The following is a 24,090-nucleotide window of genomic DNA, read 5'->3' on the forward strand; positions in this document are numbered from 1 at the left end:
GCAGGGTGGGGGGAGGGACGCAGTGCCGACATGTCAGGGTCGGCTGGTAAGTAAAGTAAGATGGCGGCCAAAGAAAGCCGTAAAATTTCTTACCATGAAAATTAAATGCCATGAAAATTGCAGCCTTTCACGCTCTGAATCAGGTTATGTAAGTGTTCCTTTCCTTTTGATGTACAGACTTCACAACAACAGCTTCAGAGAAATACATGTACAGTTTGAAAAATGTTTTTGGTTCATCCATCCTGTTTACCTCAATCTATCCAACTTGAAATTTGAGCCATGTCATAAAAAACCTAATCAGCGCATAAAAGGCTATAATTTTGAAGTTGCAATTTATTTCCTTCAAGTAATTTACATAAAATGTTTGGTTGACCTCCCACGATTGCAAGAATCAACTTCAATGTTGTCAAGGTTTGTATGTCAGGTTGAGATTCAATATAGATATTTATTGGTTCCAAGACATAGGTACACTACACAGTGTACCTTTAACTGTACCAATTCTGGGCTAAAAAAAGTGAAAATTATGAGACAAGCATAGAATTCACGGTGTTTGATTCTCTCTTAATTGTGCAACAACAGCTTTCCGACAACTAGGATCTCAGTACAGAGCAGTACATCACCATGATTCATCATCAATTCAAATTAACATTGTTACAACTCGTGAACAGACTTGTTACAAGCCTGTTGCGAACACATCTTCATCTTGCTGACAAGCATACAATGCCGGTAACCATGCTAACTTTACCAATCAGGTACGACTGGAAGGATCTGATGATTTGCAAGATTTCGGCCCTACCTCTTAACAGACTTAAAACCCATGTAGGTTGCCAGGGGCCTGTTTCGTCAAAAGCCCTGAGGCAGCTTGTCGGTTCTTTTCGATTCGCTTGTTTTCAAGACAAGAATAAGGAATTTGCAAAGTTTCATGTCTTTTAAAGACACAGAGGAAATTGTGGCACGCGAAAACGCCCAGAGAGAAACGCACCCCAGGCTCGAACTGGGCCAAGAGTGCGGAATCCTTAGTCACGGAAAGTTGATATCGTTGCACGCACACTGCACAGGCCACTGTAAAACATAGGAAATAATCAGTCACTGTAATTTAGATTTATTTCCTTAATTGCTTTGAGTCCATGAGACAAGTTTGACTGAAATTACAAGTACAAAAAGCTAAATTGTTATCATGTACAGAAGCAGTTCTAAACGCCAGAATAATTAACTGTATAGATCGCAAAACTTAGTAGACATTTCATTTAACGAGGGCAACCCTAAATAGCTATAAGCTAATAAAATTTTGGCCCTCCTAAAACTAACAAGATAGTGTTCAAAATAACGAAATGATGTCCAAAATTTAAAATCTATGAACTATAAATATATATATGAAACAAGTTAAAGATCTATTAAACTAAATTATGAAATGATTTCAACTGATGTTGTTCTTGAAACATTGAATTACATAGACTCTTCTTAAAGCGGAAAAAGTATCCTTACGTCTATAAATTTCTAACGGCAAATTATTCCAAAGTTCCCATGACCTCACTATTTAGGACTCCCCCACCCCCTGTTACAGGATTATACTTTTTGACGCACTTCGTAAACAAACCACATTATCACCTTAATCAACTAATATTAAGAAGAAATGAGAGTATTAACTTACTAACGTTTCTGGGTAAATCCTTAAGTTGTACTCCTTTCTCCTTGATCTGCTTTGAAACTAGCACTTTAAGACGAAAGATATGACGGATCACGAAATGAAAGTTGATTGTATCCAGATACCCTAATTATTGCAGCGGTAACAACCTCTATATCACATGCAAAGTAAGTTTTTTAACTCATTTTAGGATTTGACACGAATCTGATGATTTGATGGATTTTTTCGATTGATACTGACTTTACTGCATGATGGCCAGAACCACCGTTATCTTTTCGGTTTAAATTTTGGCCACTACATACCCAAAATGTGCAGCATCTTTGAAGCATTGTCTTGAATATATTTGACGGTACAATCAAACCTGTATTAATTATAAGAAGTCATCCAATATTCAGTGTTCACCCTGTATTAAGTGTGCCGCACTTCTCAAGTCTTAAGCTGTCCAAGCCTCTATTTTGGGGAAGCGGACACTTAACGATACCGAATTCCCGAATTAGGGGACAGTTGATTCCAGTGGTTGATTCTTGTCATTCGTTCCTTGTAGACTAGTTTAGAGTACTCCCTGTTCCCATTATTTCGATCACTTCTTTGTGGAAAAGCAAATGACTAACGCTCCTTCCGTATAACAAAATTAAAATGCATTTCGCATAGAAACATGTTTTGTAAATTGAAAAATGTTGTTCCCTTTTAAAAATTGCTGTTAGTCTGTTGCTTTTACGACCATTTCGCATAGATAAACAGTGGAGATTTTCACCATATATATAATTCTTGTTTTTGTTTTTCATGTGATTTTTAAAAACCTTTATATGACGAGTTTTGTATTAGTCTCTACGTTATTGCAGCATGCAAGCTGTAACAAGAAAACTCTATCCAGCATTTAAGGAGAGCTTGGGCGTAAGAAACCTTTGATTTAAAGGGCACCTCTATTATACCTGTACATTGACCAATTCCCTGAAGGGTATCCACCCATTACATGTTTTGCTGTATATGGAATGATGACATAGGCTGTATTTATAGTTTTCTTGAAGCTTAAACAATTACTGAATCTGATCCTATAGCTATAGACACTTTTTTCCCAACAATTAAAGGGGTTTTGGCCTCTAACTTTGATCGACATAATTAAAGTGAGCTACACGACTTCATCAATTTCTAACACTGCACAAATTAGTTTACAAACTTTATAAAGCTACCTTAAACAAGTTCAGTTGTATTGTTCATTAATCAAATCATATCAAAATGTTCGTAACTGGAGTATTTCAAAAAGGCAGAGGATCCTTTTAGCACGTCACAGAGGTCATACTATATGTTCTGACTTCCTTCAGACGGAAATGGTCTTTCCGGTAGATTCAGCTCTCTTTGCGCTGCACCTATCTTGTCAGACAGCTGTTCTTTGAACCTCGATGCAGTTGGTGGGAGGACCTTGATATCACTTGTTCCAACCTTTACCGTTTCACTGAATTCAGAAGGGACCGTAACTGTTGCCATCTTTTTCCAGTTGATTGACCTTCCACATCCAATAAATGATGAAGAACTCGGCTTCTCGCTTTTCACGGTCTTACCACCGCCCCTGCTGATCTCAAGCTTGCCATTACCAAGCCATCTAAACGAGAAGGTGCCCAGAACCGCATATGCTGAATCTCTGAGGTCGCTGGCAGTTGATGGTCGATTTCCGCAGGTTGTATCACCTTCGCATCCTTCTACCTTAGTCCAAATGGTACTGCAGTACGGACATCTTCGCAATTCAGATACACCATGCTCACTCTGGTATCCAAGACATTCTGTTCTGATATCGTACAGTACCATGCGGAGTTGATTCACCATGTTGGCAACGTGACCAGCTTCATTGGCTGCACCATCACCATAAAAGGTAAAGTTGTTCTTCTCGGACATCCTCTTCTGGGCTTGGACAATTTCATCTGTCATATATGCCTGGAACTCAAAGACAAGGTCAACCAGGTCCTTTCCACTGAAACCTTTTCTTGCCTCGTCAAAAGCCTTCTTTTTTTCTGAAAACTTCTCAACTTCATCGCTGGTGGACTGTAGAATCTTCCTATGGTTGTTGTGGATTTTAAAGAGCTTAAAAAAGTTTTCACTGTTCACTGTCAGGTTATATTCTTCCTTGCAAGTCTTAAGTATGCTTTGCAGTAGTGTCTCACCCTTCGTGCTGATCCTGGAAAAGACAACCGTGTCGATACCAAGCTCATCTTCTATTCGCGCTGTGAAGTCCTCCTCTGTCCAGTCCACCATATCCATGTGCGTGACAAGAACCCCTACCACGTCCATAGGAAGTTCTAGGAAACGATCTGCATATTTGCGAACATTGTCGACCACATTATCAATACGAGTTTCAGCCTTGACAACAATGAATATTCTTGAGACGGGTCTGAAGTTCAGTGCCCCAGCTATCGAAATATTGTGTTCCAGTTTATCTCTCAATGCGTTGCTGCCGGGTGTATCAGATACGATGAGGCTGCCGTCAGGGACCCAGAAAACGTCCGAAGTCTTCGTGAAACTCTCGTTCGCATCTGAACTCCTGCCTTTTTCTCCTGTCAGTTTCTCTACGATAGTAGACTTGCCAGTGCCAACGTCACCCAAAAGAACTATGTAGGGTGGTTTTCGGAAATTCCAAAGCCTCCGAAGCCATAACATGACGGTCAACGCCCCTGAAAATTGGGAAAATTTAGATCTTTACTGAAACAAGAACCAAAATGGCATTTCGCTCGGGCAAATGACTTATTTAAATAGGTGATATTTCGCGGAGTGGATTGTTCCCTTCCTCATTCGATAAATTCTCATCTAAGTTATAGGAAGTTTTCATTCACAAACGTTCTTATTTCGTTTTCTCACGGACCGGTATATTTTAGGCCTAAGGCTGCGTTTCAGTTTACATAAGGGGTTATGACATCCCATATCACACAGTAACAAAATTATATATCATAGTGTGTTAAAGTGGTAAAGCAAACAATCCAAGATGTGTTTGCAGCAAAATGCCTGTCGTTCAAATATCTACACCACCGTCGGTGTACATACATTCATACCTACCTACCTACCTGCCTACCTGCCTGCCTGCCTACATACATACATAAGCTTTATTTATCCTCGAATTTATAGATAGCTACAAATTAGCTAATATCTTCGAGAAAGAAAATCATGCAATCCTCGAAAACAAACACAAATCCAAGACTTAATAAATAGATAAGCAGAGTCACAGCCGTACAAAAAACAATAATTAATGTATTAGATAGGCAAGCATAGTCATTGTGCAAAGTTCATTTTCTTGATGGCATTCTCAAACTATGTCAAAGTTTCCTGCTTTCTGCATGAATCCGGTAATGAGTTCCAAGTCTTAGCAGCTAACTAGCAAAAGGAGTGAAGACCATGCATATTTGGTAGTAGATGGCTTGAGTAGACTCAATATATTGTTACCACGTAGAGAGTAGGTGATAGAACGTGGAGTAAACGTGGGTTAAGTTTAGACACTTGTAGCCAATCGGCAGCATGCTGTGTATACGCTTGTTGTAGAGTGAAGTTTTTTCCGGGTTAGCTAATAGTTGCGGTTTGAGGTCCGAGTGTTTGTCGGTTAAAATAAGCGTAAAATGCGTTTGTTTAGTGATTCTAATTTATCCATATTTCTTGACCCACAAAAATGCCACACTGAATAACAGTACTCAAGGTGGGACAGGATGAAAGTAAGAGGAAGAGGCGTGTAGTGAGACGTGGAGGGGCGTGGAGGAATATAAAGAATACAATTTATCAGAAATGCCTGAAGTTAGATTAAGGAGACGCGCTAAAACTGTGTCTTACGGTGTAATTGGTAAAGCAGACAATTTAAGATTTTCGTAGTAAATTGAAGGAAGCACATTGGCGAGCAGAAAAATGGCGAATCAAACAAATGAAATGAAAATATCAGATCGCTAGACGAGTGGGATGTTCTTAATTTAAATTATATGATGCTGCGCTTTGGAAAAATAAAAGAATTCTCTTGGCGTTTTAGGCATGAGCTCTATCCCTCGTCGTACGTTCGAACTTTGCTCTCCCATAGGTATTTCCTTTGTATATCGCAAACAGAAAGCTGTGAAACTTTGTTTCATACAAAAATAATCGGCAGCTGAAAAGTGTAAATTATTTCAAGTGTATGATGATATTATTATTTTTTTTAGTTATTGTGTGTTTTTTCAGGGAGATTTTACAAAAATCTCGAACTTTTATTTCGTTTTGCCGATATTGGTCACATGTGACTGAGCTGGCGAAAGTGCCTTCCGCCCTCTTTCCGACCTATAGAAAGTTCCAAATTGTCAACATCATGCAACTTCATGATTTTTCATGAACAATTATAATTACTGCAGTGGATCGAAAATCTGGAAGGCACAACTGCAATTTAGCGGATTCGCCAGGAACAGATGTGAGATTTCAGGTTCTTAACGTCATATGAACCGCCATCCTCGTTAGGAGACAGCACAAAGTCTGCAAGGCGGTCACCAGCCGCCAGATCGAAGCGAATTCTAAGAATTAAGGTTACAGTATACCTTCGGTTCGACAATTTTCTTCAAATTTGGATTTTTGGTTCAAAATAGTGGTCGAAGAATAGTCTCTAATTTCTAAAAAAATTTTTGAAAAAGGCTAAATATTGGCGGAGAAATGGCGGTTTTACGTTTTCACCGGAAGTAAAAGTTTACCTCTTGATTGACAGCCCTATGGCGCGTATGCAATCAAGCGAGACGATTTTCGCGGGAATTACCTATATGGATGTCACGAATTGACTACTCAGTTGATCAGCATTGTTGTTCTGACTACCCAGCATTTTTGGTATTAGGCGTGTCTCTATTAAGTTATCAGTAAACATAGACCACTTTTAAACCATGGACCGGTTCGAAAAAGCGAAAACAGCGAAGAACCAATGAAAATACATCAATGAGTGAAGAAGCGAAAGTTCGCCACGCGGATGAAGCTATAGTTATCGTATAAGGCGGGCAAATATTCGTGGTAAGAGAAAAGAAAGGTTCTGTAAAAATTTCGGAACTTGACAGCAATAACAGGGATGCTGACAGAGACTCTTCTGATGAGTCCGATATCGACGAATCGTCGCACTCATTGAGACCATTTGAAGTATAATCCATGCACAGTTGCCCACACACAGTTGCTCTCGGCGCTTTCTTTTGTTTGTTTTCTTCGCTCAGCCACTCTAACGTTCGTATCCTTTTTAGTCTTCCCCATTTTGCCAGACCAGCTTCAAGAAAAACCGAGCTACAGAAAAATTATCTCTCTGCCTTCGGTTCCTTGAGCGCATTGCGAAACACAAGAGTTTTTTAGAGATTCGCGCGTAAATTTCACCAGGAGGTTAACGGTACTAAACTTTCCCTGCACTGATTGGCTTAGTTATCTGAGAACCCAGTTGAAGGCGTCTGTGGGCGGAGTTTGTTTGCGAAGCAGAAAATTTTTCTTAACGCTGTTTTCTCGAATAAATTTTTTCACTTGAAGCAGACACTTTAAAGAGTTATAACTCAAAGGGAATTTGTTCAATTGCTCTTAAATTTGGACAGTGGCTAGTTTAACATATAAACTACAAAAGCATGTCTGGGAATTGTTAATTACGAAATACTTTTTCTTCGAGAGCGATTTTTGTACGATCACTCCACATTTTTTTAATCCTATTTCGAAAATGTTCTGTAACTTTTTACTGCAATTGAATATGCTAAAACGCAGACACGTTTTTTAAGCGCTTTGGGCCCTGAAACCGAGGAAAAAATTAAATTGGCGAAAAACGAAATTCGCTTTGACTTGTAGCTTTCGAAAGGTGATTCGGGCGCACGCATTTAGTGGTCGTGAAAAATTCGACAATTCATTTTCTTTCAAATTTCTTGGTATAGTTTGATAGCCAGCTCCATAAGCTTTAATTTGATGTAGGGGTTTAGGTATCTACAGCTTAAACTGCACGCTCTACATCGCTTGCGCGCGAGACACCCCTGAAGGTATACTGTAACCTTAATCAGATAATTTATGTGGAGCTTGCTCTTACGTCAGGACAATTTCGCGGAATTGTTATTCTGGGTATTCAGCATTGAGTAACCGAAGACAATGGATTCTTTAAAAATAGACCTTACAGTCGAACCTCCCGTAAGCGACCACCCAAAATGTCAAGCATAGGTGATCGCTTATGAAAGGTGGTCGCTTACGAGAGCTTAGACCACAACGGATCAAAATTTTTTCTCATTAGAATATGGTCACTGCCGAGACCCATGCGCCAATGCCGATCCAATGTTTTTTTCATGTAAAAGTCAATTACGAGATAATAATCCGTTTCTTCCCATTGAGAAATTTCCCTTTCTTGTACTGGCAAGAAATACGATGATGTTACACCACCTTATTATCCAATTTTCGCTCCATTATCTGTCGAGCTGTCGCTTACGCGAGGGTAAAAACAAAGGAAAGTTTCAAAGTTTAGTTCTAAAAGTGGTCGCGGTCGCTTACGAGAGGTGGTCGCTTGCAAGAGGTTTCAAATATAGTGATTTGACTGGGAAACGTTTGGTATTTTGGAAAACTGGTCGCTGAGGAGAGGTGGTCGCTTACGAGAAGTGGTCGCAACCAGAGGTTCGACTGTAGTAAGGAAGTTCATTAAACAGTCGGCTGTGTGAAAGGTAGATCGAAAATCTCGAAGGCACAACTGCAATTTAGAGGATTCGCCAGGAACAAACGTGAGATTTCAGGTTCTTAACGTAATATAAACCGCCATCCTGGTTAGGAGACAGCAAAAAGTCTGCAAAGCGTCACCAACCACCAGATCGAAGCGAATTCTAAGAATTAATCAGATAATTAATGCGGAGCTTGCTATTTCGCGGAATTGTTATTCTGAGTATTCAACATTGAGTAACCGAAGACAACGGATTCTTGCAAAATAGACCTTGTAAGGAAGTTGATTGAACAGTCGAGTGTGTGAAAGGTAAAGTAGGAACAAACATAAGTTATTTTGTTCCAGGAAAACGTGCAGTGGACTTCATACGGTGTAAAGATCGAAGAGTCATTCCTTCATAAAGATTCATTTAATGGTAATACGCCCGTTAGTAAATCTCAATAGACGTACCTACTTCCACGTCCTTGTATCAGCAATAGTGTTGCACGTCTTAAACTTGAACGTGAACTTGAACCTATCTTGCGCGTCGCTCCGTCTGCTATTCAAAGAAACGGCAACTGAAATGAAACAATAGGGGTTGACCGTTAGACTGATAGCGAGATCGAAAGTGATATGTGCAAGCGAAGCGTTTCTATCTGATCAAATAACTCGCAACTGTCGGAGGTCCTGTATTCTGATTGGTTCTAGAAACGGTAGGGTCAATTTTCGTGTCCAGCGTTTTGTCCTCAGTGGAATGAAAGTGAAATTTGCAAGCGAAGCGTTATCTGATCTTCTTATCTTCTTGGAATAGCTCGCGACTGTCAACAAAACACCTACAGAGATCATCGACTTAAAATATCGACCAGAACTCTCGATCAATGGGCGGGCGAGAATTTCGAGAATTAACAATGGTAATTGAACTGAGTGGAGTGCAATTTGGTCTGAAATCATACGCGTGATTTCAAAATCGAACTCGCGCTGCGCGCTCGTTCGATTTGAAATCACAAGTATGATTTCAGACCAAAATTGCACGACCCGAAGTTCAATTGCCACTTTATTAAATCCATTTTGAAATCGCACAATTTCATCGCCTTAAATTTAGATTTTTGGTGTATTGTTCCAGTAGCCGGTTTCAAAAAAGCGGAACCGGAAACGTCTTTACGTCTCATTTAGTATGCAAAACGATGTCATGTGACGAAAACTCATTCAAGCATGACAAAGAAACAAGCAGTTCCGATCTGAAGTCGAAAATAGTGTACTTCAGGTATAAAAGTGCAATTCTCGTCACCTGAATCAATTATGGAAGGCCTACCTTTCTTCTGTGGTTGAGGCTGAGACTTTTCATTGTCTTTGGAGAAGGAATTTGAAGGTGCATATCCTGTGTAATTCTGCGATCGATTTCTTTTGAGTTGTGAAACTCCCTCGAGTGCACGATGCCCAGTGGATAATACAATTTTTTTCTTTTAAATACCGTTCAATGGCATGATTTTAAGGGGTCCAGCGCGTTATCATCTCCGTTTCTTTTTGTAATCTCGGCGTAGGACTCAATACTCAGGACCTTGTCAAGTTCTTGCAGCGCCATTTGTTTTAAGATATTTCCAAGATGGCGGGACTGGCACCGGCTTCGTAAGACGTTCGTTCATGCACTATTTTGTGCAGTGTGGCGTATTTTGACTATGTTTATTCACAGCAACAGAGTTGAGCTGTTTTGTTGCTTCGTTTGAAACTACCGGAAACCTGGAAACATCTACCTTCTTGAGATGACTCTGAATTTGTTGTTGTGTGGTTTTCGTTTGTTTATGTTTTTCTGGACTCAGTATCATACCGATCTTGAGTAGATGTTGAAGAAAAATCGCCAAAATATTCGTCAAAATGGACACTGAAAGTTGGGAACTTCCATTAAAGTAGGACTTCAACCTAAAGGAGCTCATAATCGTCATTCAGAAACTGTAATTAATTAAATTCGTCAATTTTTTTGGAAAAAAAGCTACAATAACAACAAAGTTTTGGCAATAGTATTTGCAAAATTCTCCACACAGTGGCTTTTTGCCTTTCATTTTCCTGAAATTTTATTGATTACTTTAAACTAATCTTGAAATCTGATTGGTTGTTTTGTTTTACTGGCCCATTCTCATTGGCTGAGAAAAAGATGCGATTTAGAGCAAAAAATAGTGCGATTCGTGAATAAATCGCACCACTGAGAGCCAATCAGATTGCAAGGATAACCAGTGATTTCAAAATGGATTTAATAAATCAGATAATTAATGCGGAGCTCGCTCTTACGTCAGGACAATTTCGCGGAATTGTTATTCTGGGTGTTCAACATTGGGTAACCGAAGACAACGGATTCTTGCAAAATAGACCTTGTAAGGAAGTTCATTAAAAAGTCGACTGTGTGAAAGGTAAAGTAGTAACAAGCTTAAGTCATTTTGTACTAGGAAACGTGCAGTGGATTTCATACGATGAAAAGATCGGAGAGTCATTCCTACATAAAGATTAATTTAATGGAAATACGCCCGTTAGTAAATCTCAATAGATGTACCTACTTCAACGTCCTTCAGTTTAACAGCAGTAGTTTCCAAAGACTTGCACGTCTTAAACTTGAATGTGAACTTGAACCTATCTTGCACGTCGCTCCGTCTTCTATTCAAAGAAACGGCAACTGAAATGAAACAGTAGGGGTCGACTGTCAGACTGATAGCCGGATCGAAAGTGATATGTGCAAGCGAAGCGTTTGTGTCTGATTAAATAACTCGCAACTGTCGGACGTCCTGTATTCTGATTGGTTCTAGAAACGGTAGGGTCAATTTTCGTGTCCGGCGCTTTGTCCTCAATGGAATAGGAAATGAAAGTGAAATATGCAAGCGAAGCGTTATCTGATCTTCTTATCTTCTTGGAATAGTTCGCGACTGTCAACAAAACACCCACGGAGGTTATCGACTTAAAATATCGACCAGAACTCTCGATCAATGAGCGGTAGAGAATTTGGAGAATTAATCAGATAATTTATGCGGAGCTTGCTCTTACGTCAAGACAATTTCGCGGAATTGTTATTCTGGGTATTCGACACTGAGTAACCGAAGACAACGGATTCTTGCAAAATAGACCTTGTAAGGAAGTTCACTTCGCCCAAAATACGCCTGCACTGCAGGCTATCCCGCCACCTCACTCGTCGAAATCCCGATCCCGCTCAAGTTTTAAGTCAATTTTCCGATGTTATGACGAAATCAACATCACACCACAGACTTGCCCTTATGTTACTAGTGAGTTGAAAAATATTACTTAACTGCCGGTCGCCTTGAATCTTCCGCTTGCGAAAGATTTAAAACTGGAAGTCGGTCGTACAACATTCTTCGTTTGCAGTTGGCGTTACATTTCGTAGCACTTCAAAATCCATCGCTGGACTACTTTTTTTCTTTAATCTGACCCCTCATCTGGTAGAACAGTGAAACAAAAACAAAAAAAAAACAGAGAGATTTTACAAAAATCTCGAACTTTTATTTCGTTTGGCGGATGTTGGTCACATGTGACTGACGTTCGTTTAAGCAGAGGCAGCTGAAAAAACAAAAAAAAAAACACCATTTAAAACACAAGAATCAAGTAGGCACACCAAACCACCATTGCGAGCAACATGGTGTACACATCAAAAAGTAGCTCCCTCCCCCTCCCCCAAGGAGGGGCAACAAAAACAAAAAACAAAAAAATAAATCAATTTTATTAGAGTAAGTTTTGTCATCTTGGTTTTCAGGGACGAAAATAGCGCATGTCACTAAACAAAAAAAGAAAAAATAGCAATGAAAAAATGTCATACCGTTAGTACTTAGTTGCTTGTGATTACTTGAACAAATCCTTGGCAATTTCGTCAAGTAAATTTTATACTGGAATACGCGCAACTTTCTGATTATATTATGGCAAAATTTAAGTAAGATTTTGCTGGTTACTTTAAGAGAATTTTTGTTTTAAGAAGCTATTGTAGACAAAAATTTCGAAAACTAAAAAGCACCAAACAAAGACATGAAGAAAAAAATATCTAAAAAAATCTTGGGTAAAAGGTGTTTTATTATTTAAAAAAAAATCATTGGCAGAGAAAAACTCTGCGTTTCTTACCAAAACTCGTGGATTCCATTATTTAAAAAGTCTAGTTTTGTAGCAGCATAAACCATAAACTACAGGGTTGTCAATAGAATTTAGACTTTATGTAAGGACCATAAAGTAGAAGCTTTCAACAGCTTCTATAATCTCGTTCATATTTAATGCTGTGGGTAGAAATTTTGCTTGATGGAGTTACGAAGTAAAATTTGTACTTTTCGTTCGTTATCCTGATCAAGTCCAACACCTCCCACACCCCGCCAAAAAAAAAATAGTGACAGATTATATTTCTGTTTGGAACCAAGCAACCAAGAAAGAACAGCTCGTGTTTGAACTGTTGTTGGCCTTTACATTTGAATTTTGCATATTATACATGTAAATGTCAAAGATATTGCCCACTCCTTAGTGCGAAAACCTACCTCCAGCCCCGTTCTTGATTCGGTTTGGTTTGAGAACCAGAAATGAGGTTCTTCGATAAGACGAGGGACCAATTTCGCCCACTACCCAACCCTTGGACGGCAAGGTTAAAGGGAGAGGCAGACATCTTTGGTACATGCTTGTACAGTTAAGTGAAATATGAATTTAAGTTATTTAAATTTAGACTTTGCTTCACTATACCTTACCGTAGTCCATAAAGTTCATTGTAAAACAGTAAGATTAATAAACTTGATTTGCTGTTCTGTAGTGAAAATAAAACCTTAAAAAAACTACAAAGTTTGCATATGAATTTACTTTGTTAGCCACCGAACAGCAAGGGAGTCATGGAATCTAACTGACATCACTTGACTCTGTAATAAGCCTGGCCCCTGTGGACAGAGTTTAAGAGAATAATAATCTCTCTGCTAACTTCTTGAATCGATCGCGCTAACCCGCTTGTTCGGTTAATTGTTCGGTAGGCTAATTCTTGACTCATTCAGACAGCTTGATGAGAAACGCGCGAAGATTTTCTTTCTAAACATAGACTACTAAGATTACATATATCGTGGATATAGACGATCTTTGAGTATGTCATGGCTGTGTCAATTCCAATTTGCCCCCAGGGATGTGTAGGACATTTGACAACATTCTGTCCGGCAGCCCTATAACAGGCCAGCCCGTACATTTTTCATTGAAGAATTTTAAATTTTTTAAGTCCCTTCAATACAATACGTTTTGAAGTTCTTTGGATGAGAGATGATTGTTCAAATAAAGACAATTTTACCTCAATTTGCTACTAAACTCGCAATCTGATTGGCTAATTTGCCGTTGTCGATAAGAGTCCAGACAACGCTGCTCGCGTCAATGTGTCACGCAATGCCTTTTTCAGCTTGCGCTCTGAAAAAAAACATTTTCTTTGACGTGGATATTGTGGTAAACCACGATATACAGAGCAGTACATCACCATGATTCATCGTCAATTCCAATTAACATTGTTACAACTCGTGAACAGACTTGTTACAAGCCTGTTGCGAACACATCTTCACCTTGCTGACAAGCATACAATGCCGGTAACTATGTGAACTTTACCAATAGTACGACTGGAAGAATCTGATGATTTGTAAGATTTCGGCCCTACCTCTTAAAAGACTTAAAACCCATGCAGGTAGCCAGGGGTCTGTTCCGTAAAAAGCCCTGAAACGGCTTTATGGTTCCTTTCGATTCGCTTAAAGACGAAAGATATGACGGGTCACGAAATGAAAGTTGATTGTATCCAGATACCCTAATTATTGCAGCGGGAACAACCTCTATATCACATGCCAAGTAAGTTTCTTAACTCAATTTAGGATTTGACACGAATCTGATGATTTGACGGATTTTTTCGATCGATACTGACTTTACTAAATGATGGCCAGAAACACCGTTATCTTTTCAGTTTAAATTTTGACTACAAACCCAAAATGTGCGGTATCTTTGAAGCATTGTCGACTTGAATATATTTGACAGTACAATCAAACCCGTGTTAAGAAGTCATCCAATATTCAGTGTTCACCCTGTATTAAGTGAGCACTTCTCAAGTCTTAAGCTGTCCAAGCCTCTATTTGCCGGAAGCGGGCACTTAATGATACCCAACAGTTCCCGAATTAAGGGACAGTTCATTCGTTGATTCTTGTCATTCGTTCCTTGTGGACTAGTTTAGAGTACTCCCTGTTCCCATTATTTCGGTCACTTCTTTGGGAAAAAGCAAATGACTGGCGCTCCTCCTGTATAACAAAGTTAAAATGCATTTCTTGTAGACAAACAATGGAGATCTTCACCATATAATTCTTGTTTTTACTTTTCGTGTGATTTTAAACACCTTTATATGACGAGTTTTGTATTAGTCTCTACGTTATTACAGCATGCAAGCTGTAACAAGGAAAGCTGTACGGGTCCGCAAATGATCCCGAACCGCAAACGATCCCCAAATTGAACCGCAAATGATCCCGGACCGCAAATGATCCCCATATTGGACCGCAAATGATCCCGACTAAAATACAAGGAATGGCATGGATGGTTGGATGGTGTGGATAGGAAATTGGCTTACGTGAATACCGATGTTTTTATTAAAGCCATCTTATAATTATAATGGGTTACAACTTGCTCTTTTTTCATTCTTTCGACTAGATTTTGCTTCTAACTACGATGCTATGAATATCACCACTCAATCATCAAAACACGACTTGGCTTGTATTTCTTTGCAATTCTAAGTAAAATTATGATCAGTGCAACATGCGCTACATATCCTCCTTTGTTCAACATTGATATTTCGGTGTTATAGTTAAATAACATTTTATCAGCCATTAACGCTACTCGTCTAAAGTTTTAAACTAAAATCTAACCATGAAGCAACTATTACAGAAGACGCTGTCACCTGAGTAGACTCACAAGCCTACAACGCTTCATCACTCTGTAAAACGCCTAGTGTGTAGCACTGGAAATTTGAACAAATTTATTTTGTAATTTTTCCTTGGTCGTATTTTGGCTTTAATTCCTCGGAAATGACTACTTGAGTATTCTAAGAAGCCAAAATTCCAAGCTATAGAGTCCTAAAGTGATGACGTCACAAAAATAAAAATTTTGAAATTATGGGACGTGATGTCATATTCTTATAGAGGATCCCAAAAGATGCCCTCATCCCAAAAATTAGCTCTGAATTGCAATTCCCGATAGAGATATAAGGGATCAAAGTTTGATAGCATTCCATACAAACCCTTCAACATTTGTTTCAGTTCCTTCAGTTTAGAACTGACTCAAAATTAGAGAGATTTATATGGGGCAGTACCAAATTTTCATCCGTTATATTTCGGCTGGGAATTACAATTAAGAGGTATTTTTTGGCAAAGACCCTTTTTTAAGGACGCTCTATTCGAAAATGGCGCCAAATCCCATGATTTCTCAAATTTATTTTTTGTGACGTCACACTTTAGGACTCTACAGTTATGAAGTTTAGCTTCATGACCAAGCAAGGCCAAGGCTTACGCTGCGTTTTGACAATTAGCCGTTTGATAGATGTTTGACACCATTGCCACCCGGATTTCGAGAATGTTTACAAGTATGTGCTTTCTTAAGACTTCTAAATCAATAGATCGTATTCACGTGACGTGTTTTTATCCTCATCAGACATAAGAGGCGGTATATTTATATCTGTTTACAATTAGCGTGCTTCGTTTGGAAACCAGAGCATTTTGAATTTCAGGGTTATGGAGGTTGCGTGACACAAGGTTACGATCGAGTTTGTTTAAAAATATATACTCATCTCATGATTTTGAGTCTTTTTAGAAGTTAGAGCATTAGGAAAAGTGCTGATGTAAATGCTTGTTTGTTTAGTACTGATAATCAGTCGCCTAGAAAGCCAAAGTAAGTTCCAGATGTTTACACTATATTCCGGCCGCCACGGATGTACACCAACATGGCGTTTTCTTACGTACTGGGCTCTGTAAATTTCTGGGAAACATTTACGACGAATATCTGAAGTTTGGAAAAACGTACAGGCCTAAAACTTGGAGAAGTGCCTTATTTAGTTATCTTCTATAGCGTACATCACAATTTCTTAGCTTTTTCCATTGGCTGGTTTTCGATTTATTATTTTTGTTATTGCGTGACAATGAAAAAGATCTGTACCCTTCGAAGAACAAAACAGCAACTGTGGAATATTTTTTTTGTAAAATGATAAAGGATGTTTTTTAGTTCATTATTTTTGTACATGTTCTCACCTTCCTCTGATATAAATCCATGCCATTCCTTATTTTTTGATCGGGATCATTTGCGGTCCAATATGGGGATCATTTCCGGTCCGGGATCATTTGCGGTCCTGGGATCATTTGCGGACCCGTACAAACCTCTATCCAACATTTAAGGAGAGCTTGGGCGTAAGAAACCTTTGATTTAACGGGCACCTCTATTAATAAAACCCGTACATTGACCAATTCCCTGAAGGGTATCCACCCATTACATGTTTTGCTGTATATGGCATGATGACAGGCTGTATTTATAGTTTTCTTGAAACTTAAACAATTACTGAATCTGATACTATAGCTATAGACACTTTTTTCCCAACAGTTAAAGGGGTTTTGGCCTGTAACTTTGATCGACATGGTTAAAGTGAGCTACACGACTTCATCAATTTCTAACACTGCGCAAATTAGTTTACAAAATTTATACAACTACCTTAAACACGTTCAATTGTATTGTTCTTATATGTAAATCATATCGAAATGTTCGTAACTGGAGTGTTTCAAAAAGGTAGAGGATCCTTATAGCACATCACAGAGGTCATACTATATGTTCTGATTTCCTTCAGAAGGTGATGAAAATTTCTTAACTTCATCACTGGTGGACTATAGAATCTTCCTATGGTTGTTGTGGATTTTAAAGAGCTTAAAAAAGTTTTCAGCGTTCACTGTCAGGTTATATTCTTCCTTGCAAGTCTTAAGTATGCTTTGCAGTAGTGTCTCACGCTTCGTGCTGATCCTGGAAAAGACAACCGTGTCGATACCAAGCTCATCTTCTCTTTGCGCTGTGAGGTCCTCCTCTTTCCAGTCCACCATATCCATGTGCGTGACAAGAACCCCTACCACGCCGATGGGAAATTCCAGGAAACGATCTGCATATTTGCGAACATTGTCGACCACGTTATCAATACGAGTTTCAGCCTTGACAACAATGAATATTCTTGAGACGGGTCTGAAGTTCAGTGCCCCAGCTATCCAAATGTTGTGTTCCAGTTTATCTTTCAATGTGTTGCTGCCGGGTGTATCAGATACGATAAGGCTGCCGTCAGGCACCCAGAAAGCTGACGAGGTCTTTGTGAAACTCTCGTTCGCATCTGAACTCCTGCCTTTTTCTCCTGTCAGTTTCTCTACAATGGTAGACTTGCCAGTGCCAACGTCACCCAAAAGAACTATGTAGGGTGGTTTTCGGAAATTCCAAGGCCTCTGAAGCCCTGACATGACTGTCAACGCACCTGAAAATTGGGAAAATTTAGAACTTTACTGAAACAAGAACCGGCAAAATGGCATTTCGCTCGGGCAAATGACTTATTTAAATAGGGGATATTTCGCGGAGTGGATTTTTCCCTTCCTCATTCGATAAATTCTCATGTAAGTTATTGGAAGTTTATATTCACAAACTTTATTTCGTTTTCTCAAGAACCGGTATATTTTAGGACTGGGGTTGCGTTTCAGTTTACACAAGGGGTTATGGTCCCTCAAAAACTCTGGGTCTCGCAAAAGTTTCAGTTGAATTTCACGGGTCTCGCAGTCTTGTTTTTTTAGCGGTTATGTGCGTCTCGCAGTCTCGATTTTCATACTAAGCTCTCTCGGAGTCTCGATCGACTTTTTACAAGGTTAAGGGTTCCGATTCGTTTGTTTATTTAATAAATGACGTCTTCTCGTCACTTGATATTGAATCTCAATAAAGCAACTTTCAAATTTCCGAGAAAAAGTTAATCCTAACTTCTGCCAAATTGTCTGAATTCCACAAATAGCTACAAAAATTACCACAACGTCATTTTGGCGCCAAAAAACAGTTATTTTGTGCCAGGATATCCTAACGTAGTTTGTTATAGTCGAATTTCCAGTTTCAGCATGTTCGCAAAGGCTGGCTACAAGGCTAAAAGGGGAATCAGGAAGCCACACATAACCCACTATAGCTCATGATGAAAACCACGAAGTCGAAGAACTTATCTGATGTCCCTTGTGGAACTGTGTAAAGGAACAAGTATTTACATTCTCGCTCATTCTTATAGCTTTCAACTAAATCTGGGGCTCGAATTTCGGAGCCCCTCGCTCTCGCACTCAAAACACTTTGAAGTCTCGGTCTCGCAATCTAAAAAGTCAATACGTCTCGGGCTTGCAAAGAAAAGCGCTTGTCTCGCCTTCTCGCAAAGTCTCGCATTTACCATTCGCCACCCCTATATCACACAGTAACAAAATTATATATCCCAGTGTGTTAAAATGGTAAAGCAAACAATTCAAGATGCCTTTCGTCCAAATATCTACACCACCGTCGGCGTGCGTGGGTACGTACGTACGTAAGTACGTACATACATACATACACGCATACATACATACACGCATACACACATACACGCATACATACATACACGCATACATACATACACGCATACATACATACACGCATACATACATACACGCATACATACATACACGCATACATACATACACGCATACATACATACACGCATACACACATACACGCATACATACATACACGCATACATACATACACGCATACATACATACACGCATACATACATACACGCATACATACATACACGCATACATACATACACGCATACATACATACACGCATACATACATACACGCATACATACATACACGCATACATACATACACGCATACATACATACACGCATACATACATACACGCATACATACATACATACAGACATACATACATACACGCATACATACATACATACATACATACATGCATACATGCATGCATGCATGCATGCATGCATACATACATGAGCTCTATTTCTCCTCGAATTTATAGGTAACTACAAATAAGCTAATATCTTCGAGAAAGAAAAATCATGCAATCCTCGGAAACAAAGACAAATACAAGACTTAATTAATGTGTAAATAGACAAGCAGAGTCAATGCTGTACAAAAAACAATAATTAATGTATTAGATAGGCAAGCATAGTCATTGTGTAAAGTTCATTTTATCAATAGCATTCTTAAACTACGTCAAAGTTTCCTGCTTTCTGCATGAATCCAGTAATGAGTTCCAGGTCTTAGCCGCAGCTAGGTAGCAAAAGGAGTGAGGATTAGCTGGTCAAGCTACTCTGAAATTCGAGCTTAAATAAAGTTTATGTATGTATGTGTGTACGTATGTATGTATGTGTGTATGTATGTAGGATCATGCATATTTGATAGTAGATGGCTTGAGTAGACTCAATATATTGGTACCATGTAGAGAGTAGGTGATACAACCTGGAGTAAACAAACGTGGAGTAAACGTGGGTTAAGTTTAGACACTTGTAACATATCGACAGCATGTTGTGTATACGCTTGTGGTAGAGTGAAGTTTTTCCCGGGTTAGTTAATAGTTGCGGTTTGAGGTCCGAGTGTTTGTCATTCAAAATAAGCGTAAAATGCGTTTGTTTAGTGATTCTAATTTATCCATATTTCGTGACCCGCAAAAATGCCACACTGAATAACAGTACTCAAGGTGGGGCAGGATGAAAGTAAGAGGAAGAGGCGTGTAGTGAGACGTGGAGGGGCGTGGAGGAATATAAAGAATACAATTTATCAGAAATGCCTGAAGTTAGATTAAGGAGATGCGCTAAAATTGTGTCTTACAGTGTAATTGATAAAGCGGACAATTCAAGATTTTCGTAGTAGTAAATCAAAGGGAGCACATTGGCGAGCAGACAAATGGCGAATCAAACAAATGAAATAGAAATATCAGATCGCTAGACGAGTGGGATGTTCTTAATTTGAATTATATGATGCTACGCTTTGGAAAAATAAAAAAATTCTCTTGCTGTTTTAGGCATGAGCTTGATCACTCGTCCTACGTTGGAACTAGTTTGCTCTCCCATAGGTATTTCCTTTGTACATCGCAAACAGAAAGCTGTAAAACTTTATTTCATACAAAAATAATCGGCAGTTGAAAAGTGTAAATTATTTCAAGTGTATGATGATATTATTATTTTTTTTAGTTATTGTGTGTTTTTTCAGGGAGATTTCACAAAAATCTCGAACTTTTATTTCGTTTTGCCGATATTGGTCACATGTGACTGAGCTGGCAAAAGTGCCTTCCGCCCTCTTTCTGACCTATAGAAAGTTCCAAATTGTCAACATCAACTTCATGATTTTTCATGAACAATTATCATTACTGCAGTGGATCGAAAATCTGGAAGGCACAACTGCAATTTAGCGGATTCGCCAGGAACAGATGTGAGATTTCAGGTTCTTAACGTCGTATAAACCGTCATCGTGGTTAGGAGACAGCACAAAGTCTGCAAGGCGTCACCAGCCGCCAGATCGAAGCGAATTCTAAGAATTACTCAGATAATTAATGCAGAGCTTGCTCTTACGTCAGGACAATTTCGCGGAATTGTTATTCTGGGTATTCAACATTGAGTAACCGAAGACAACGAATTCTTGCAAAATATACCTTACAGTCGAACTTCCCGTGAGCGAAAACCCATAATGTCAAGCATAGGTGGTCGCTTATGGGAGGTTGTCGCATATGAGAAATTAGACCATTACGGATCAAAATTTTTCTTCATTAGAATATGGTAACTGCCAAGACTTGACCCATGCGCCAGTGCCGATGCAATGTTTTCTTTTAGATATCAATTTCGAGAAAAAAGTCCGGTTCTTCCCACTGAGAAATTTCTGTTTCTTGTACTGGCAAGAAATACGATAATGCTACACCAAATTAATATCCATTTTTCGCTCCATTATCTGTCAAACGGTCGCTTACGGGAGGTTTAATAAAAACAAAGGAAAGTTTCAAACTTTTAGCTCTAAAAGTGATCGCGGTCGCTTATGAGAGATGGTCGCTTGAAAGAGGTTCCAAATACAGTGATTTGACTTGGAAACTTTTGGTATTTTGGAAAGCTGGTCGCTGAGGAGAGGTGGTCGCTTACGAGAAGTGGTCGGAATCGGAGGTTTGACTGTAGTAATTAAGGAAGTTCATTGAACAGTCGACTGTGTGAAAGGTAGATCAAAAAACTGGAAGGCACAACTGCAATTTAGCGGATTCTCCAGGAACAACGTGAGATTTCAGGTTCTTAACGTAATATTAACCGTCGTCCTGGTTAGGAGACAGCCCGAAGTCTGCAAGGCGTCACCAGCCGCCAGATCGAAGCGAATTCTAAGAATTAATCAGATAATTGATGCGGAGCTTGCTATTTCGCGGAATCGTTATTCTGAGTATTCAACATTGAGTAACCGAAGACAACGGATTCTTGCAAAATAGACCTTGTAAGGAAGTTTATTACACAGTCAACTGTGTGAAAGGGAAATTAGGAGCAAACATAAGTCATTTTGTACTAGGAAAACGTGCAGTGGACTTCATACGGTGTAAAGATCGAAGAGTCATTCCTAAATAAAGATTAATTTAATGGAAATACGCCCGTTAGTAAATCTTAATAGATGTACCTACTTCAACGTCCTTGTAACAGCAGTAGTTTCCAAAGTCTTGCACGTCTTAAACTTGAATGTGAACTTGAACCTATCTTACACGTCGCTCCGTCTGCGATTCAAAGAAACGGCAACTGAAATGAAACAGTAGGGGTTGACTGTCAGACTGATGGCCAAATCGAAAGTGATATGTGCAAGCGGAGCGTTTGTGTCTGATCAAATGACTCGCAACTGTCGGAGGTCCTGTATTCCGATTGGTTCTAGAAACAGTCACATTTGACTGAGGTTCGTTTAAGTAGAGGTTTAAGGCGTCGGTACAAAACGTGGACCCCTCAATCTGGACCCCCTACTGGACCGCCTTTTGGACCCCTTCTGGACCCCTTCTGGACCCCTTCTAGACCCCCATTTGGACCCCCTTCTGGACCCCCTTCTGGACCCCCATCTGGAGCCCCATCTGGACCCCCTATTTTCTCTTCCGGAAAATACGGGCTCTATTTAATCAGTGGGCAAAATGTGAAGAAATAATGAATTCACGCAGCGTTGTGAATAATATGATGGTTTCAGCCACAGTTAACTGAGTTTATTTTTTAGAAACCTGGTTAAAATTTCCAAATAACTTAACTCGGTTAAAGGTTGGTTATGACGAAACAACGGGGTTATATTTTATGAGTGGCCGTATTGAAATAGATTATGAAGTGGGTGAACTCAATTGACGTCATGACGTGGATAAACCAACAAAACGACAGACTTTCAGAACTACAGTCTTATTTTCTTGATTCTTCTTCTTTGTTTTCGTGTCCCTCAGTTTCTTTACATTCACAGCCAAGGCAGTTTCTCTTCCTTCTCATGCGCACTATACATGAATTTCCAAGGCAGTTCTTTCGAACATGGTGTTGATTTTGTGTGGACGTCAGAGTATTCTCCACTGCCGTCGAATGAATGGTCGTCGAATTTGACTGGAATCCTACTATGCATGACTTTTATACCCGAATGAACATCAAGTCCTTTCACTAAGAACTTTGCGTATTCTTTCATTTATGACAAAAAGAAGCACTTGCTTTGGTGCATCCTTATCGATAGAGAAGCGTGAATTGTGGCATCTAGAAACTGTGAAACGCTCTCGGTCCACAGCTGTTATGTTTCGAAAATGCACTTCACCTAAGATTGTTCACGAATTCATTCATTCGTCTGCATTTCTTGCCATTTTAATGAACTGCCGCTTCCCTTTGACGTGCTCTTGTGTTCTTTGCGGAGGTCGATTAAAATTTCCCCTTCTAAGGCGAAGGAGTGCTTCCTGTTCAGGCCATAGTCCAAGTGTGAAGGTTACTTGCAAACTTGGCTGATATGGTATAGCCGACACTATTAGGAAAAAACTACAAATCCGCTCCGGTAATACAATTGTTTTACTACGATTATCAGTTGAGTAAGGCGGGACAAAAGTTTGGTCACCAAGTTTTAACGTAAAAATCGTGTTGTTGTCAAGAGCAACTGGCTTTGTATCCATTGACAACTTATCGGCCTTTAACGTCATTGGCAGCAAAGCGCGCGAAATATTAGGCGACGCGACAGGCGACCAACGGCTGTTGATATTGTTACCAACGGAAACGAGGTAAGTTGCCCGCGACAACACTATAATTTTAAGGGCTAAAACTTCGTAACCAAACTTCCCTCGTGCCTTACTCAACTGATCATTGTAGTAAACTGTTGTTGTCACTCGCCATGTTCAGTACAAGATTATGCACTTGTTTGTGCCACAGTGACAACATTTCACTTACAGACCATGATGACTGACACATTTCACGAAAAAGCCAATGCACGGCACTGATAAGAGACCACAAACCTGGGTTACACCACGCAGAAAGGTAGCTCAAAATTAACCTAACTCGGTTAAAAAATCTATTGTTCTTCAGTTAATTTCCATGGTAACCGTTAACCCGGTTTAAGTTCAATGATCTGCCATAAATAGCGGCAACTCACGAGTTTTCGGTAACCCAGTTAATCGTAATTGATTAATTAGAAATAACCCGGTTAACTCTCATCGTGCGGCCTCTTCCATTATGTTATTCTAGACACAATGCTGCATGAATTCATTAATTTCTTCACATCTTGCTCACTGATTAAATAGACTTCATCGTGTTATGTTC

The 24,090-nt window shown here is 39.4% G+C and overlaps 1 protein-coding gene across 2 annotated transcripts; it reads right to left on the reverse strand.

Moving 5' to 3' along the window:
• Positions 1–466: 466 nt before the first annotated feature.
• On the reverse strand, positions 467–22,797 carry LOC145492191 (uncharacterized). 2 transcript variants are annotated; one of them, XM_081471533.1, is made up of 2 exons: positions 8,728–8,735; positions 467–4,308 (listed from the first exon to the last, which is right to left on the reverse strand). In XM_081471533.1, exon 2 carries the CDS (start codon positions 4,292–4,294, stop codon positions 2,945–2,947), a length of 1,350 nt encoding a protein of 449 aa, XP_081327659.1. In that variant the 5' UTR covers positions 4,295–4,308; positions 8,728–8,735; the 3' UTR covers positions 467–2,944. The 2 variants fall into 2 exon arrangements, with proteins under 2 accessions (XP_081327659.1, XP_081327658.1); XM_081471532.1 differs by lacking the exon at positions 8,728–8,735 and adding an exon at positions 21,969–22,797 and having other exon boundaries at positions 468–4,308.
• Positions 22,798–24,090: the final 1,293 nt, after the last annotated feature.

Source organism: Orbicella franksi, chromosome 7, assembly GCF_964199315.1.
Source record: "Orbicella franksi chromosome 7, jaOrbFran1.1, whole genome shotgun sequence".
Taxonomy (NCBI): Eukaryota; Metazoa; Cnidaria; class Anthozoa; order Scleractinia; family Merulinidae; genus Orbicella; species Orbicella franksi.

What these genes read in the sequence shown, in the direction of transcription:
- LOC145492191 (XM_081471533.1), bottom strand. Translation starts at nt 4,294, where the DNA reads ATGTTATGGCTTCGGAGGCTTTGGAATTTCCGAAAACCACCCTACATA.